Below are 20,061 nucleotides of genomic sequence, written 5' to 3' on the forward strand. Positions count from 1 at the left end.
GCTCTAAGAGCTAAATGTTGCACTTGCTTGTGCAACCTAATTTTTCACTGAGTAACTTTACCTAAGTTGTAAAAAAAATATCTAAGAAGTTCCTTATGGCACGTTTGGTCTTACAGCTCATGAAATATCTGCCTGCAGTTTCTTCTGGCTCAAGCATCTTGCACTCGCAGAAATGGTCAGATATGGTGACAAGGGGTGTGCAGCTCAGCATGGGCTGAGCTCAAGCACCACTGCAAGAACTGCTCTTGCTCTGTCTGTACACAGTTTTGGTGACTGATTTGCTCATTCAGAACTAAAGAAAATACACTTCTGTCTCGGTCTATATTTGTTGAGCATCACACACAGGGTAGTGTGTCTCTCTCTAAACTTCCTGAAGGCATAATGCTTCCATGTGTCTGCTATGCCTTAGGAAAAGTGTATCACCTGAGGGGCCCACAATGCGGTAAATTGGTGCAGTTAAAGGCAACCTTTGCTTCACTCAAAAGATTTATTACAAGAAAAGAAACCATAACAAAGGATTCAGTGTTTGTGTTTAGATTTGTGATTTCTGTGTGTGCAAGCACAGAACTTGTCATTGCATTCCCTGTGCAGTGGGATGATTTAAGACATTAATAACATTTAGATGCATACTTCCTATTGAAAATGTGTGCAGATTCTAATGATTGATTTGCATCTTGCATATATGTCCTGCAATTCTCTCCAAAGAGCTGAAGATAAGTAGCATGTGCATGTTGCATGAACAGGGACGTTATCCACCAAAATGGCAAGGTTTAGGTAGAGTGATACATGGGAACAGACTATAGTTTTTAAGGAATTTACTTCGTGGTGTTCACCTTTTTTTGCAGTCAGATTTTATTGACAAGAATATCTGTATAAAGTACTTACAGTTGTATAGATATGGATTATTCCGTAGTAATAAGGTTTACACTTCTCACACCAATCCTGCTTGTACCATAAGTTCTCACTTGGTTGAGAAACAAAACCCGAACCAAACAAACAAATATTAGTAGCTTGACCAACCAACCAAGTTAACTACTGTAGCATTTTAGGATACTGTTAATTAACTCTTGGTTAAATGCAGTTGTGGAATTGTTAAAAATTCTAAGGATTTTTTTATTTTATCTGCAGATGAATACAATCAGTTGTCCAGGTAAATTTATTGATGATTAATTTATTATGTTAATGCTGCAGAATGATATTTTTGGTTTGGATCATTTCATGATAATTGAACTATTTTATATATGTAAAAAAATGTGTATATACACATGGGGACTTTTTCCTTTATAACACTCTAATTTTTTAATTGGGAAAAGAGTAACTCTTGAGGAAAGGAAAGATTCAGAGTTTGGATTTCTGTCAGTTCATTGGCTTCTTGCTGACCTGGCACTATCCTCTCTCTTAGAACAGTTCTTTTTTGATGGCCTCGTCAGCCAGTAATGTGGGCCTGCCAGATAAAAGCTGTGGTTTGGGTTTTTTTGTAATTTGTCAAGCATCAGTGACTGAATGAACTTGACTTATTTTTATCAGCATACAAGCACAGCAAGTAGGCTTCCACATGTTTACAGATAACACACAGGAGATGTCTATAGCAGCAATTTGTAACATAACTAGCTTGGGTAATTGTCTGAAAATCCATGCCTGTCTCCAGTGATATCCTCATTGTCAGTCTCGTATTCACCCCTCCTCCTTGAAGTGTCTTGCAGAGTTATCTGCAGTTAGTATAACTGGCACCTTGAAAGAGTAGCATTAATTCTGTTTTCAAAGTGTAAGAAACTGCTATGCAAAATGGAAGGTTTACTAAAACCTTCATTTTATTGTATGTTCTTGGTCTGTAGTTTTTAGTCTTCATCTCTGTTGATGATCTTTACTGCAGCATATTGGGTGTTTGCCTTCTGTATGTATTGCAGACCCTTACAATTAATTCTGAAAGCTGGTAGAAGTACATGATACTCAAATATTAATTAGTATATCTGATTTCTTCATTCTATATTTACGCCAGCTTCAGAGTTTATCACTGAAATGGTATTCATGCCATTGTCTGCAATTGTTTTAATTTTTTTTTTCTGAATAGGTACTTCAAGGACAGAGACTTAAGATCCATTTTCCAAAAGTTAGAAGAATTTATAAGAGTAAATTCTTGTAATAACAATATGCTTATGAAAGAAAAATGATTTATGCTGCAGTAAATAGTGTAATACATCTATTATGCCAGGGCTGGCCTGGTAGTGGTTGCATTCCAAGATAACATACTTTTAATTCTATACTGGTTGTTGCTTTAATATCACAGTATTTTTAATTACATTTTTCATAGTGTCCATTTATTCTTTTTAGTACAGTGTCTTTGCCTTCTGATTATTCCTTATAATACTTCTTGTGTTATGCAGGGAAACTAAATAAAATGCACTATAGCTAGTCTTTTATGTGTAAAAGGAGCTTATGTTTGAATACTAAATATAGAGAATTTCTCATGGGATTGTTCCATGCAGAGGTTAATACATGCAGAGCATGCGTGCAGAATTTAATTTTGAGGCTTTACCACACAAGTGTTTTTCTAGAATGGTACTTGCAAAAAATACTTTCTTGGGGAACTTTTCCCTAGTTATTATAAAAGAGTTATTGCAAAGGAGTTTCCAGTATAAATGCACCAGCACCTTAATTGTCAAGGGTTAGTCACATACTGTAGATGCAAAATAAACATAAGCCACTTCTTCCCTTCATGATACTTGTCATAAGGGCATACCAGATTCGCACAGTACCTAAACTTTTTGTGAAAAATCAGGGAAATACTTACAGAACAGGATACAAAGCAAGAATGTGGGAAAAGCTGAGGTGCTGGCTGATGTTCTGACACCCTGCAGGGGTGGCATTCACTTAAAGGGGTGTCAGAAAATGAAGAACTTCCAGGCTGTGCTGCAGCACCATAGGTTTTCTTGAATATACTCAGGGAACCAAAGGCAAGTTCAGTGACATAGTGATCTCTCTGACCTGCAGCACGCATTGGGCATACAGCTAAGGCTATTAAAAATAAATAAATAAATCACACAAAACCAGAAACACCCAATCCCCCCAAAACTGTGTGACAGGTAGCAGTGTCGGTCAAGCAGTGTAGATCATCTGCTGAAGAAACATGTCTTAGTGTGAAATCAAGAAATTGATTAAAGAAGCCATTTTACTTAGTGCAATAATTGCCCACAAACTTTTATTATATCACTTTTTTTACACTCTTTCTATTTTTTTTTCTACTTTTTTTGTCTCAATAGAATTGTCCTCTTTGGAATATTTTGCTACTTTGAGGCTAAGAAGAAAAGGAAAAAGAAAAATGCTTACGAAACATAGATTTTTTTTAATGGAAGATGAGATGGTGTCCGTTTGCATTTGCAGCTTTATCAGGATTGTAGCAATAGACTCTTTTTCTTTTTTTCTTTTTTTTTTTTTTTGATAGAAATGCTTAATCTGAGACCAATGGGCCATAATAATTACCTGTTTCTTCCAGTAGAAATAAACCCACTTGTATGTGACACTTGAAAGCTTAACTCTGCTTAGCATTACGGACTGAATTGTAGACAGTTCTTCACCCAAATATATTTATGACAGCAGTGCTAGTCGATACACAATACCAAGCCAAGGGCATTTGAGAATAAATCAGTCCCCCTAGCTACTGCTATAGCACAGTAAATGATGGTTGTAATAAAACCCTATGAAATTAAAATTCTGGGCATCCAAACACACATACCTAGCCAGGAGAAACCTGAAGCTCTGTCTTCTGGAAATATTTGCATAGATACGTACACTTGCTACCCCTTCGCAAAGGTAATACAGTGTATACAACTAGTCTATAGGTTTTCAGCACTGTCTCATCTCACGAGACTCTCTTCAACATTTTGGGCTTCCAGGAGTCATATGTAGAACAAAATATAAGCAGCTCATAGAAGAGTGTGGTCCCAGTTATTCCTTGAGGAAGAAATATTCTTGATTTTATGTTTGAAAGCATCTTCATGATGCTGTAGGTCAGTACCAAATGCTTCCTCCTCTTCACGTTCAAATCAGCCTGTATGTTCATTCAGTTACTGACATTTGTAATGCATCTTCTGTGTTTGAGCACCTCAGGCTGTAATTTGCAGCACTGAGCTCTTGGGATGAACAACATTTCATTTCTATTTTGGGTTTTCACGTGAAGTACATGAAGGCCATTTTAAATTAATATACAACATTGTGCATTTATGTACAAGCCCGTACCCTCCCTATATATTAAATAACTCAAAGCATCATTTCTTTGAATTCTGTAGGACAATGAGATAATGAAAACCAGTATGTAATAAAATAATGCAAGGGTAGTGACAGTTTCCATGTGAAATACACCAGAAGCAGTGTAAAGGGTATCTCGTTGTGTATCACGGCATTTTTGTGCAACATGGCAAAGAAAACACCCCAGCATTTAATTTTTGAGAGAAGACTTTTACTGTCAGATGAGTATCTAATGAGAGAAAACACCGAAAAATGGATTTTGTAAATAGTATGAAATGGTATAGACTGTCTCATAGTCACCTACTGAAATGCAACTAGTGCAACTGTTATGGAGTCATCTGGTTTTATTTCAGCTATTAAATCTAAGTATGAATAAGGAGACTTCAATCGGGTGAACAAGCGACTCCTGATTGTGAAGTTACATTCTGGTAAAAACCCTGTGACTGAGGAGCGCCAGGTCTGGCATCTGACTTGTGCTCTACAGCCCATCTGTAGGTATTAACTGTAAACTCTCCCTTTCCAAATGAAAACAAGCATATTGTTACCCTTCAGGTAATCGTATTTGCTTTGTCTTTTTTGAGGTGGAGGAGCAAAGACAAAAATGCTGGAGGGCCTTTCGCAGAACCAGTGTTGGAGCAGGTGTCTTAAGCTGCCAAGAAAATCATGGATAAGTAATTCTCATGTGAGCTCACTGGAAACAGGATGGCTTCATACAACACATTTTCAGGACACAGTCTAAGTCTGTTTACCACAGTGTTTGTTTCTGGTAAAATATCTAGAATATAAAAGACATTAGAAATTCACTGGTTGTTTTTCAGCCACTGGGGCTGTGCTTCATTTCAAATCACTTTCTCAGTCCTGAATTTTGAATTTGTTAATGCAAAACAAATTAAAAACCTGACAGCAAAAAAAGCCTCCCCAGGTGGTTGGACTATTAGTATTCCTTATCAGCTTGAGTAACTGCTGTTCTCTCAGTCTGTCCATTGCATCTGTAGATGGCTCCTATATTCTATTAGTGTTTCAGTTGCTTTAGGACTAGGGCTTGCATGTCCTTAGGAAGTTGGATGGCTGATAAATACATTTAAAAGATCTTAAGTCTCTCACCTGCTACTGTTATTTGAACAAAAACGTACTTCCTGTTCTAGTCCTGTTCATGAACTCATCAGACAAGGACACCAGCAGTTTGCACAGTATTTCCAAAGGGTCTTTTTCAGTTTAAAATGATGGAGCCTTATAGCATGAGTGTCTTGTAAGGCTGTTGTCTTATAAAAAGACCTGTAGTCTTGAAATATTGTTCAGATTCTTTGAATTTTTTTCCTTGATGAAATACTTTAAAGATAATCAATATTTGAGGCATTCTTCCACTAAAATCTAGTATGTGAGAGCTTGACATGATGGCACTCAACATATTGACCAGGTTCTTCATGCAGTCTTGGAACTAAAAGAAATAAATAGTTCATTGAATCACTGAAGAGTGATTCAGTCCAGAGTTCAGTCCAGAGACATAACAAAGTAAACTTAGGCTAGAGAAGCGATGTATTTAAAATTGCAGAATATGCACAAGGTTTGCTTCTAGGGTCTCTTGATCATTAATTAAATATATTATAGCTTTCAGTTTTTCTTATTTCACTGTACAGGTTTGCATACTGTAAATGCATTATTTATGTTTTCCCTTAAGTGCTTAGTGTGCTGCCAGGGTGTTTCTCTTTAGACTGGCACAGATAGTGAAAAAGACAAAAGAGGAAAGCACATTTGGCACTGGTTAGCTGCACAGAAAGCCACTTGTGCCCTAATGAGCCTTTAAGATGTACTTCAATAAACTTGAGCTGATAAATAGATAGAGGGACAGGCAGATGGCATCATGGTTTGAACTATGAAAAATAGTTTTCCATTAAGGTGGGTTTTGTTTGTTTCAGTTTTTTTTCTTTTTATTCTCATCCTAGTAACGTGTTAGCACTACACCTTGCTGCTTTTGCTCTGGAAAGCTTTTAGTATGCAGGGTGATGGGGAGGTGTCTACATGGAAGTTCTGTCTGTGACGGAAGACATCGCTCAAATGGGTTTGGTTATTATAGCTTAAACAGAAGGTTTGCAATCAGCCATTTGCTGAACTTTGCACAAAGGAGATTGCCACCATTGGTGGTATACTGGTCCTGCATATCGGCCCTGCTGTCTCCCGACATTCCTTTTAGCAAACTGAACACCAGAGATGTGGTGTTAGAGTAAAAAATATATTTCAAAGTACAACTCTGCCATTCATATGAAAGTTGTTTGTTTTAAAATAAATTCAAGGTTTTATTCTATTTGTTTTGTGGCCAGGTGTGGTATAGCAGTTTGATGTTAGGACACAGTCACCCTCTGCTAACTTGTGCAACTTGGTTCTTACTCACTCATTGCCTCTCTGTTGTATTTTCCCTCTGTTCATAAATAGTTATTTTTAAATTTAACATTTCCTGTTCTGGTCTGTCTGGTATTTGTAAATTTTATGTTTAAAATGACAGTAGAAGGTAGCCTAATAGATGACTAATTAAAACACAGAATTGTCTCCTTAAATAGACAGTAACTTGCTCCACTCTACAAATGTGATGTCCTTTTTTTGGTTAGTTTTTCTAAATTCTGCCTTTCTTCCATTCTGATATGCCCCATCACCACATCCCATTTTTTAAACATAGTGTGCAAGTGATAGTCACTTTAGCTGTTACTCTTTAAGGGCAGATTGTAAATAGACCTGTGCTGAACTCCTACAACTCTTGTTCCATTCCAGAGAACTTCAAGTGATATACCAGAAGAGCATCTGTTTCTGTTAGATTGGTATTTGCATATGGGGACTTTGTTGTAATACTTCTGCTATATATAGATAGAAGGTTTAGCTTGTAACTTATTTATTAGAATTGTGGAAAAACAGGCTGGCAGTTTTATTTTAAGTAACCCCCGCCATTGTCATCATCCTAACAGTAAAAGCATCTCATACAAGTGGGTCATGGTTTATGTTTTAACTTTTTTGTAAGTGCAAAGTAATGAAAAATGTACTCTGAGTCTCTGAAAATATCCCTAGAAAACATTGCATCAGATTTTTTTCTCATGTTTTATGAACAGTTTGCCATGCACGTTAATTACAGAAATGGGAGTGATTACATTTTCAACACTAATGACACTCACTAAAATGATTCTAAAAGTCCTCTCAAAGAATTTAACTTTTGAAACAAAACAAAAATCAGCCAAGAAATCTTCTTACCACAGGCTGGATGCATCAACATCAGTGCCTTCTTGTTGAGCACCTAGCAAAGCTTTTTTTTTGCTCAGGTGGTTCTGGTGGCAGGGTCTAGCTAGAAAGCAATCTGGGAGCTAGGTGTCTGTGCTGCTGCTGGCTTACTTGAGCCCTTCCTGGAGGAGCCCCATTCTGTTTGGTGGAGTGGTGACTGCACAAATTGTGTTGCCATTGACCAGTAGCTCATTTCTGCTGTCACTTGGTAGTGAGCTCTTGCTCAGCAATATGCTCCCACAATCCAAGAGTTTCTCATAAACCTGGCAGAACATAGACAGCCATATGGAAAACATACCCATTGGAATCAAGTCATCTTCAGTGTTTATACCAGATCAGAACTGGAAGTTGTCAGAAAAATGTATTTTATAACTTCTTGAAGTTTCTGAATCTTTATTTCTAAGGTGTACTGTGAATATATTGTGGCATCTTAGTAGTGGGATGTTCAGAAATGTAACACAGACTTGTGATAGAAAAAGTAGAAAGCTGCTTCCTGAACTGCCAGTGAGATGTTTAAAATGTCAAAAAAGCTTTTGTACTTCAGACTTGTGGTGGGTTCTGGTGTTTATTTCCTTTCAACCTATGTAAATTTAAAATAATAAGCAATATATTTTTTGCAGTAATTATTCTGTTTAGATCCACAACTCAGCATTGTTTTTAAACTTATGGCTGTGTTTCTGCTATTTATTTGTGTAAGCTATGTAGCCCTGGCAGCTTTGTGGTGGTAAGAAGGCTATGCTTTCAGAGTTACTTTGTTTTTTCTTTTGTCTCCTGTAGAGTTCAAAACAACAGATGAGTTGTGAAAGAGAACAACTAAGGGTAAGTGCAATGATATGCAAAATGTTCTGTTTCTTTAAAACATAAGCAGGATCTAGTTTGTGCTGTTGACGGATTATTTTATTTAAGAGGAACATATTTAGCTCATTTGTTGCTTGTTGGTAAATACTGTACCTATCTCAATATAGAAGAGTTACAGTAGATACAGCTTTTTCTTCCATAATTTAGTGAGATTTGGCATTAAATACTTCTTTTCAGGAGCACTCAGCATGCTCTTCTTAGGCACAACATGAAGATTTAGTAGTGGTAAATGTCACTATGTTTCTCAGACTTTCTCCACTACCAGATTGCTTCAGATAGGAAGGTGCTATCCTTTGGAATTCTTTGTAGCATGAGTGCTGTCCGAAAGGAGGAATGTAATGGAACTGGCAGAAAAGGTCCAAGTATTTAGGGTGTATGTTGTGTACAATCTGTAAACAGGGTGGAGCTCCCGGACCAGGTTGCTGACCTTTGTTTTCCCCTTTTCCTATGTTCAAGTGACAGTGTTTTCGACAGGTTTTAGTTCTTTCTCCCTTTAAATTCTACATATGCTACATATCTGCAGATGCTTTTTCACCACAGGTATTTCCTTGTTTAACTGATTGATTCTAGTATTTGTTTTGGAAGGGCAAAAGAGTTTTTATTAATTAAAAAATGAAGAGAAGCTAAGTGTTACTCATACCACATAATGGGTACTTCTTTGAAATCCCATATGCAAGTAGAGAGGGAGAGGCAGGCCTCAAGGAAGTGTAAGGTTTTATGCAAACAAAAGTGTTATTGCAGTTTACTAACCATCAGTAATGCCTGCATGACTTGCAAGTATAAAAAATATACTCTAGTTTTTAAGTTGCACAGTGTTACTGAAAATTCAGCAGTTCATTATATTAACTTCATCAACATATCTAGATACTTCAGCTGGTCTTCACCATATTTGCAGTGGGATTTTTGGTAAACAAGTTATGCAAGAATGATGCATCACATATTGTCCTTGATTCTTGCTGATGTGTGACTGCATTGCTATTGTACTGAAGCTTTGTTCTATCAGTAGTAATGTCTCAACAGAGCAGCTGTCAAAGTTAAAATATTGCAATAGTACCCAAAGGACAATCTTTTCAAGAGGCAGCATGACAACAAAGAAAGTTTTCATTTGGTTTTATTGGTTTTATTAAGTTTTCTCCTTTGAATGAATGAAAACATTGTTTTGAAATATAATGGAAGGAGACCCCCAGCTCTTTCTTCAAGTAAATATTTAATTTTTCAAAGTGATTAAGTAGCGGGTAACGTGATACAGTAAAACTTCCATGTGTCTTTCTATTCCTATATTACATATTCAGATATAAACATGAGCTCAGGGGTTATGATGCCTTTGTGTCACATCAAAATGGGACTTTTCATGGCAACTTTGGGAAAAAACACATCTCTAAGCTACCAAGATTAGGTGCATCTCTTTCCACTGCTGCTGTGTGTTCCTGTTACATGAAATATAATTACCAGTGTAAACTCCATTCTGAGGCTGGGACACAATGAAAGCAGTCACCACCCCAGAGTCAGAGCTTGGCTGAGTTACAAAAACTACAGCCACCAAAAAGTCTCACACAGACAGGTACAGTGAAAGCACCAATCACGCTGCCAGGCATGGGATAGCTGAAGACCTGCCTGGTCTTCAAACACCGAGACCTTTACCAGTGACCAGAATGTATTCTGGTTTACAGCAGCCCATCTGCTGTGACAAAAGGTCACACTGAAATTGTAATATACAATTGGAGATGTTTTGGTCACAGTTCAGTGCTGCCACCTTTGACTCTTCTTACTCCTGCTATGAACAGCTCCCTGCTGCTATGTTCTGCACCTTCAGCACTCTCAGAGTGGAACTTGACCATTCTGTCACTTTTAGGTTGGCTCCCTAACTGAGCAGTGCTATTAAAAAATGTTTAATTGGCTGAATTACATTTTTCAGGCCTGCAAGAATTTCTTTTTGGGGTTTGTGACCTACCATGAGTGCTTGGATATGAGGAAGCCTGTTCAGAGCAAAATACTGTCTCATCCCAACTGAAAGAATTGAAATGTAACAAGAGAACAGGATTGGAACAACAAAATGCCAACATCCACTTGTGTTTCTGAGCTGAGTTAAAACTAGATTACCTGTAGAACATCTAATAGTATAACAGAAATGATATGTTATAGAATCCTAGAATGATTATCTCCCACTGTCCTTGCTCAGTGTAAGATGACAGTCTGTCTGCCACTCTCCTTTTTTCATTCTCCAGTCATTCCTTAATCTACAAGTTCTGAAGAAGTTCCAAAAGAAATGTGGTTTAAGAAAGGTTTGCTTAAAGCATAACAGTTCACATAATTAAATGTTGTGTGGCTATAGAAAGAAGTAACTAAATCTTACTGTATCTATTCAGGCTAAATCTTACTGTATCTATTCCTCACCTCTTCACTGCCCTTTAAATTCTAAATGCAAAGCAAAGACTCACCATTCTGAAATAAAGCGTGTAGAGTAATGAAACTCTTATCCATACTGGATATACAATTGTAATATAATGTATATTGTAATACATTATATTACAATGGATGATAATTCTAACAATTAAGGAAGTCTGTATATTTTAACCGTTTTCTTCTCAAACATAAAAAATGACAGTTACTGCAAATTAGGAACTTGGCTTGCTAACATGATAAAACTTCCAGCTAAACATTAGTATTTCTACCTGAATTACTTAAATGAGACTAATGAGAATTCATACAGAAAGCTATGGGAATTTCATCTCCAGCAGAGCAGTTGGGTTTTTTTGTTTTCCTCCATCTGGATATATAACATAAGCTGACTTTGGTATATTTCCATCCAATGCAAAAAAAAAAAAAAAAACACCAAAAATTTGAAAGCATTAAAGACATTTTTTTTAAGTTTTCCTTTTTCTTGGAAATGATTTTCATTGCCATGTGCTGCCTTGCACCTTTTTCTTTTTTTTCCCATCTATATTTTTGTACTTTCTTTACGCTTTCTAGTCTGCCTTCATTTAAATCAAGTTGTACTAAAAAAAACTAGTGTGTTCTTAAAGGGGAGTTGACTCATCATCACTCTCTCCAGGTCCATACACCCATTGCTCTTTGTCTGTATTTCCTTTCCAGAAAATAATAGTACTGTTTAGTCCTCCTCAGTCTGTTTTGTATTAAATCCCAATTTATGTATCTCCTCTTGGACAGATACACCCTATCCTCTTCTCTGATTCTTTCTTAGTGCCACTTGCTGGTATGAGTTGCTGTCTAGAGCTTAACAGAATTGTCATTCTGATTCATTATAAATGACCTGCAAAGACACAGAACTCACAGCTTGCTCAAAATCACTTAAAAACACTTTTCTCATATTTAGGTCTGAAAACAGGCTTTGAAACATGAATGATCCAGGTTATTTAAGGCTGTGAAGAATATCAAGATACCAGCCATAGGTAGAAATAAGCTGTAGTATGTGAAGCTGTAAACAAAAATGTAGTGACAGCCTCAGAAGTCTGCCTACTGCTTCCATTGAACCTTCCTTACTTCCTTTGACCTTAACCTGGGATTTCATATTTTTTTATCGTAGCTTAAGGACATTATATAAACTTATAGGCTAACTTAAACCTTATGGAGCCTTGCCCAACCTTCCTTTCAACTAAGAAATTATGGTTTTGCATTGTCACCTCAATGTAATAGTTTAAAGTGAACTTCAGTATCTGTATTTACATCTGTGAGTTTTGCTATATAAGCTGATACTTTGGTCCTTCTGCAGCAATATTTGATGAGCTCTCTAAGGTGGGCATAGAGCAGCTTTAAATTTTAATGTTGGGAGGGTTTATAAATGTTCCTGTGAATACCAATAAAATCTAATGGTAAATGTTGTGATTAACTTCCTTGATCTGAAATTTTAAGTGACCTAGTTGTTGCTCTAATTAACAGCTTCTTTCACATGCACTTCTCAAGGTGCATTAAATGCAGCCAGAGTTCCTTCTCTGCTCTGAATTATGGGAAGGGCAGAGCCTTACTATCATCTCGCATTTAATATAAACTTTTTTTTTTATAGTATCCTAATCTTTAAGTAGACAAAAAGAAGGTTTGCATACAGTATCATTCAGTTTGTCTTTTATATGGTCAATTAAATAAGCTGCAACATGTAGCCAGAAATGTATGAAAGTTATGCTAGGTAGAAGGAGCAAAAGCAAATGCATTAAGCAACCATAATCCTGCAGTGTTCAGCTTTGTGTCTTTGTTCAGTGCATTAATTCATCAGGTTGCACAGTGCTTAGCTGTGTAGATGGAGTTTTTGGGAATTTTTTAAAGAAAACTTGTGAAGCTCATCATTGTGGTATTAGCTTTCTCCAGTTATCTAAGAATAATCCATTGATAGTTTTTGTGTACAGTATTCCTCTGATGCACTAAGGAGGTAAATTGGGATTCAGTGGCAGATGCAAATTTTTTTAAGCAGTTTAAGCCAAGGGGGGGGGGGGGGGTGGACGACCCAAAACCAACTGGAGAGAGGAAGAGAATCGAAGTGGAAGCGACTTCTGAAGTAGGTGCTATTTTTGAGCATTTTCTGAAATAATTTTTGATTTTGATAGCATAGCAGAACATAGGTGGTGGCTGGCCAAAAAAAAATGTGCTTTTGATCTCAAATCTCTTCCCTCACTGGACTAGAGTAAAGGAAAGGTATGTAACTTTGTTTCATGAGTCAGTCAGAAGAAAGCAAGGCACTAATTCATAGTGCTTCTGCAGAAGTTAGCAGCTAGTTCTGACAATTAAGAAAAGTTTATTGTTTTTCTTTTCCTTCTGGAAATCTCTTGGTACACATTTATGAACACTGTGTGTACATCTTGCTTGGAAATTAATCAGAAGCCACATAGGATTATACATCCATCTCCTAAAGGAAAAGGTTTAAAAAGGGAAAAGCTAAGATATACTAGTAGAGTTGGATCAATCCAATGTGTGTTTACTACTCATCCTTTTCTTAGGAATCCATGTAGGTTATGCTGCATTTGACAAGCTAGACAAGTGGCATAAAATGGCACTTCTTCAGTTCTATATTCTTGCAGTAAGTTAGGTGTCGTCATCTACATAGGGTGTGGTGAACATACAGGTAGGTGAAATCAATAAGAAAGCATTGTATTTTTGGCTTCTCTGTATTACACACTTGACATGAAATGAAATCAGAGTAATCATGGTCACCGTGTTACAAACAACATTCCCAGGGGTTCCATAAAGAATAATTCACAGCACAGTTTTCAGGGGAGAAAAAAAAAAAAATAATTCCTGAACTGAGATCTAAAGAAGAATAAAAGGATTATAAATAGTCCAATGAACTTGGGGAAGGGAGCTAACTGCAGGGTTCTGATTTCATGTAAATCTTCATCTAGCTTGAAATTAATGTGTGCAAAAAGAAAAAAAAAAAAAAGCAACTAAATGGATGTTGTAAAACTGAATTCCGGTCCTCCTGGCAGTTCTGATGTATTTTAGGAGCCTTCCTAAGCATAGCTTCTTAAGATAACACTGGCCTCCAATTTGTTGTTTAATAACCATGGTGATTATTAAAAAAATATGACAATGTCTAGGTAACGAAAATTGTGATGGGTCATGTTTCATAGAATTGCAGAATAGTTTGGGTTGGAAGGGACCTTCAAAGGTTATCTAGTCCAGCCATCCTGCAATGAGCACGGACATCTTCAGCTAGGTAAGGTCATCTGAAGTGACATAGCTGCTTACCACAAGGATGCTGTTATTCTGTTAAAATGCTAACTGTTAATAATGTGGTCCTTTGATCAAGAGAACAAAGAATGCTTGCAGGCACCTCCCTTTGCTGAATAGTGATGGTATCACTCACTTCAGGTTTCTTTTAAATTCTTTCAGGAAGAGTGAAGAAGCCTTTAGGTATTTTCCTTGTCTTTGCTGATGATGGAATACTGTTCAGAAAATCTTCCATTCCTTTCCTGATGTTGTTTTGGCATCTCTCCCTTGGGAACAGTAGCCAGAGGATTTTCTATTGCTCAAGCACTGCTTTTTCTCTTGCATTCAACTTTGATTTTTTGCACAGTCAAGTATTTTCTCAGTATGGTGCTTCAAAATTGCTGAAACTGAAGAGTTACAGTAATATTTGGTACGTCTGAAGCAGTGTTTTCAGTAACAACCTGTCCATTTAGCATGACAGATTCTGTCTAGAGCCGCAGTGCACTCTCTGGAATTTGGCAGCTACTCGGTGTATATTTAAGTCATGTTTGTATACAGACAGCCAAGGATAGGGATTTGGTTTGTGAGGCAGTCCACTAAATGTAATCAAGGTTCAGGAAGAGGCAAACTTCTGAAGGAAGTGGATCTAGATAGTATAAAGGCTAGTGAACCAGCGTTCAACATGAATTCACTATCCTGTGCTCTCTTCCTCCTGCTACACAAACGTTAGCAGTACACAGTGCTGCATCCTCACGGTATTTGGGAACAGCTTCTCCATTTAGAACAGCAACTTTTGCACAGACCTTCTGCAATGAATGCATGCAGCTGCTTTTGCAGAGCACTTGCTGTGATCAATGATGCTGTCCTAGACAGAAAGAAGGATTTTCTTGTATATTTTGTCTTAGTTTTTTTCTCATAGCTTTTGTTATTTCTCTTTCATCATCTTGAAACCAGATCTTTAAGTGGAAAGCTTTAACGGTGTTTATACTATCTTGCCTTATTATTTCAGGCGCTACTGTTGCTTAGTCAGTTTGACTAGCAAAAATCATAGTCATCTTTAATGTCACACCTAATTCTAGCAGGAAACACTATCTAGTTTACAGTGCAATTTGGGGGATTTTTTGGTTGGTTGGGGTTTTGTTTGGTTTTGTTTATTTCCTAGCTTCTTTCCACAAGACCTTTCTGGCTTGAGCGTGAGGAGTTTTGTGGTTCTGGCTGGGCAGAGCTGTTTGCTTGTGCTACTTTTGTATTACTATTTTTTCACTAGGCTCAAGTGAAAAACCTGAAAAAGCTTTTCAGTTGCAGGTAGATTGACTGGATTTTTAACATACTGTTTGATCCTTCTGCATGGTGGATTTCTGTTCTCATTTACTCATATATCAAGTGAGTGAGAAACTAGATTATTCAAGGGAACGAGACAGGCGTTGAGAGTATTATAATTACTGAAAAAAAATTACCTCAACAATCTAAATTATGTGGTGTTATAATGACATATATTCAGTGAGGCACTGACTACTTGAACTAGTATTGTTTAAAGCAGAAAGAATGAAGGAATATTAATTATAATGTGGAGATCAGGTTCTACTACTGATGGTAATGGTCTTTTTATGTTGTGTAAAATCTTTCTAAATCTTACTTGCTTAAACCAGTCAGGTTTAATTCTGTACTAAACCATTTAATTAAGTAGCTGCCAATTTTTTTTAAAGCAGCAAAGTTACAAGGAAGAATAAGTTAATCCCAAACAAAAATGCAGATACATCAATATTAATATGTACATGTATACATATACGCTGGAAAGTGCTTTTTTTAATATATTGAATCCATACCAAGTATGAAAGTTTGTTTGTCCATTTACATTGGCATTTCATCAGCGGAGCAACATGACAGTTATGTCAGTACGTGTGGCCTGCCCAGAGAAAAAAAGTATTCTGAGTCAAACTAAAAATTAAGAGCAGAAATAACAACCATAAGGAACTGATGATGAATACTCTGCACATCACCATTCTAATATGCCCAATACCTGTCACTGAAATGGGGCAACTCCTTTGCTCCATGTATATATGCTTGAGAGACATCTTGTGCTACAATCTTCAAAGAGGGAAGAGAATAAAACCAAAACAGTTGGCAGGTCCTAAAAGACCATGATGAGAACATGACAAAAGGGAACTGGGACCAACGTTACTCAACGTCTTGATAAATGATGTTGTGTGATTAAGTGCACCCTCAGCAGTTTACTGATGACACTAAGCTCCATGGTACACTTGACATGCTGGAGGGAAGCTATAGCATCCAGAGGGACCTTGACACCGTTAAGGAGTGGGGCCAGGTGAACTCATGAAGTTCAATGATGACAAGTGCTAGGTCCTGCACTGGAGTTGGGGCAGTTGCCAGCATCAGTACAGACTTGGGGACAAATTGGTTGAGATGGAAGAAATAGTAAGTAGGTGTTTTTATGTTCATAGCATGTTGTCTAGAGGATCCATTTTATAAACCAGGAAGATTTTTACCAGAAAGCTAAAAATGCTTTGCTGGTTTGTAACATCTTTATTGTTTCTCACCCCTGGGAGAAATTTACCTTGACTCAGGAATGTTTCCTCCCACACACACACATATCTGCTGGCTGTTAGGTATTTCCAAGCTTGACCATCTATGTTACCTTTAAAGACAGTATGGCTTAGACAGGGGAGGGAGATACAAGAACCAAGTACATCATATCACAGCTTTTTTCATGCTCCACTAATACTGGAAATTTAAGCCCTTATGTAACACAGTGTCTATAGATATATACAAAGTATGTACTCAAATGCCATATAGATTGGTAGTCCATAGGTAATGAGCAAAAAACCAGATATATTGTATTTTATAGCATTTCTCTTTCCTGTACTAGTTGTCTCTTCCTTTGAATTCTTAAGATCTTTTGAGTACAATATTGAAAGTAAAATGTGGCCTTCATCTCAAGGTCACTTTCCTACTTGATAGCAGCTGCCCTCCAAAGAGCACATAATTAATAATTTTATTACCTTGATTTAGTAATTTCCTTTGGTTGGTTTTCCGTATGTGCTATAGATTACTTTATATTCTATCAGCTCATTTCTTCTATTTTCCTATTCTGCTGAGCTGAGCTTTCTACAACTGTTTTCATCATTGCTAAAAATCATTTATATAGCATCATAAATTACAGGCACTGTACAAGCACAGTGTAAGATACCACCTTTGCCCCAAATAGTTTATGGTTCAGATACACCCTTGATTTCTGGTGGACCTTCTTAACTTAACAGATTGTCTTGAATTTTAAGGTAGATTACATTAATCTTCTGTGTTATTCTCACAGTTTTTCGTTATCGAATTATGTTGATCACAACTGTATGCCTCAACTTCTGATGTAGATAACTAATCATTTGTTTGCTACTTAGCATAAAGGTATTGCAAACACTTATGCTTACTAATAATTCTAGGCACACATTTATGTGCATAAGCATTTGCATCTAAAAGTTGGAAAAATATGACTAAAATATGAAGAAACTTTTCTAAACTTGTATGTCTCCAAATTGTACAATTTCTTCACATACTAACATCAGAACCAAGCAGTCATCATGTGCTGACAAAGCCATACAGTTCTTTCTGTTTTGGCAGCAGTGAGCCATGCTTGCTATATACTCTTAAGGTCTAATGGCTACAAAAGAAGTTTCCGTACTCTATTCAGTACATTAAAATTATGACACCTCTGACCCAAAACAATATTTTTTTTCCCCACTCACTTCTTCTTTTGAAAAGATACTAGTTTTTCCATTTCCAGAGGAATCTCTGGCTTATACCAATTCTGTAATTATATGAGAGACACTGGCTTTTATTTGTATTCACAGAGTTTTTCCAATGTTTTTTAACTTTCTTTAGTATATATGTTCTCCTTCTAGGATTCAGAAGCAGAAACGTTAAAGCTCACAAAAAATATTCCATATGACCTCAATGTAATAAATGCATACCCCCACATTTCTTTTGAAGTCTTAAAACTTTAAGCTTATCTGTTGTTGCTGGTTTAGGGTTTGTGGGTTTTGGGTTTTTTTTCCATTTCCTACTCTACTCTCTAGGAAGTGGAGCTAGGAATAATGGAAAATTACTAAATCAATCAGAAATTATTTATGTAGATGAAAACAGAGGTGACATGAATGAGCCACAGTGTTCATGAATCAGTTAACAGCAGTCAGTTTTAAAAGGCTGGTAAAAATCATAAATAAGGTCTACTAAAATGCTTCTGTGGAAAGTTCTTCATTGTATTAGTTATATTTTTGCTGCCACCCAACTATGGCTTTGTTCTTCTGAAGGCACTGAACAATATTCTTTAGCAGCTACACGCTTGAAAGACTGAGGTGAGAAAAATGGAACTATGGGTATTTTGGGGCGAAGGGTGAAGTGAAAACGAGTATGTTTCCACAGCCTCCATCAGGAGTAACTATGGGGAATGAGAAACTTGCTATGAAAAGGAGCTCCTCTACCTAAGCCAAAGGCCAGTGATAACAGAGGCATCTTAAAATCCTAATAAAATCAGTCAACAGAGTTCTTAATCCCTTGCAAACAAAACCTTAGTAACCTACCCTAATAACACAGTGATGTAGACTGAGATGCATTTGAAATATAATTAATGGTTAAAATTGTACAAGCAAAAGCATTTCTGGAAATCTTATTAACAGTTCTGTAATTACTTATTTCAAAAGTCATGTTAGTGAAATGAGTGCTGTGGTTATAAAAAAATGTTGGAGAATTTAAAATTGTTAATAAATGTACACATAGAAAGAAGCGCTGTAAAAATTATAGCTAAGTGGTTACACACAACTCTTCTGAGTATTCGTATTAGGGACAGTGGAGATACATGGTGTATACAGTCAGGGGTGTTACAGATCTCACCTAGATACAGTTTTGTTGCCACTTTGAGCAGAAAGTTTCTTTGCTGTTAATCATTCTCCCAGAAGACTGCCTAGGAGCCATCAGCTGAAATCACTATAAATATAACTGGTCTGAAAACAGAATTTAATTTCTATTCTGTACACTATTCAGTTATTTCTCAGGATGTTGTCATTCCTAATCTGCAGAATTGTAGAACAACCCAGGACCTTGAAATATAATCTGGTCCAACCTTTAGAAAAGGTTGAAAGAAAACAAAATCTCATTTTTCAAATTGAAACAGTATTTCCACGTTTGATTCAGAATCATCCAAGCTTTATTTCGAAAGCATTGGAAAATGCTGGAGTTATTAAAAATAGAAAAAAGTTTATTAAGTATGCAACTGTAATCACACTACAATTAGTATGAATATAATGTGAAGAAAACTGAGTAGCAACAAACCGTTTTGACATTATTACAGTAAATAGCAAAACCAGATTTATGTTCCTGCATGGTTTTGTAAACTAAACTCCACCCAAATGCTTGTCATGTTCCTGCATTTTTTTTTGCTCCCTTGCTGAAACTGAAGCACAGTAGTGATGCACCTCTCTGCGCTTCCTGTAGTGCATTATATATAACACTCTATCAGTTATGACTGTAACTACCCAGCTAAGTGCAGGAGGCACAGGGAGTGCATGTCTATTCCTTTCCCAGGTGGTGCAAAGAATGTAAACAGTGCTGGAATCTGTAACATAGAAATAGTCTTAAAAGATATATCTTAGTCTAAGATAATAAAACAATATGCTTAATTAGGTGTTACAGCTCTCTGACTCTCATGTTCAAATATGCGTAATCATGGAAGACCTTAATTCAGAACATCAGCTAATGTGGAGGCTCCTCACAGTGCAGAGAGCATCTCAGTTCAATGCTCAGAGGGAAACAATGCAAAGTGTCACCACTGAGCAGCCATATAGGCTTTTATGTAATCTGATACTGCAGTCCGGGAGTCCTTCTGCCTCTGAAGTATTGCAGTAATGAGCTCCACTCATTACAATTTTCCTGTTTGAAGTGCAGGCCATCATGGAAAACAAGGCTCACTAGTTACTACTTTGTTCTGTATGTAACACGTGCTTTGGACACACTACCTTAATGGACACAAGGTAC

At 36.7% G+C, this 20,061-nt stretch overlaps 1 protein-coding gene across 27 annotated transcripts in view; it reads left to right on the top strand.

The window, feature by feature from the left end:
- Positions 1-20,061, top strand: part of RBFOX1 (RNA binding fox-1 homolog 1) — a 1,299,775-nt gene that overhangs the window by 902,025 nt on the left and 377,689 nt on the right. For 22 of the 27 annotated variants that reach the window (XM_061358249.1, XM_061358247.1, XM_061358250.1 and 19 more), the window contains one exon: positions 8,284-8,325. The exons of the other annotated variants lie outside the window; for them this stretch is intronic. In XM_061358249.1, the coding sequence (XP_061214233.1) occupies positions 8,284-8,325 (42 nt within the window). The remainder of the gene's footprint in view (positions 1-8,283; positions 8,326-20,061) is intronic. 27 annotated transcript variants of the gene reach the window in all.

This window comes from Neopsephotus bourkii, unplaced genomic scaffold, assembly GCF_033783945.1.
Source record: "Neopsephotus bourkii isolate Nb327-2 ecotype Australia unplaced genomic scaffold, CSIRO-AGI_Nbou_v1 NB_940, whole genome shotgun sequence".
Classification (NCBI taxonomy): domain Eukaryota; kingdom Metazoa; phylum Chordata; class Aves; order Psittaciformes; family Psittacidae; genus Neopsephotus; species Neopsephotus bourkii.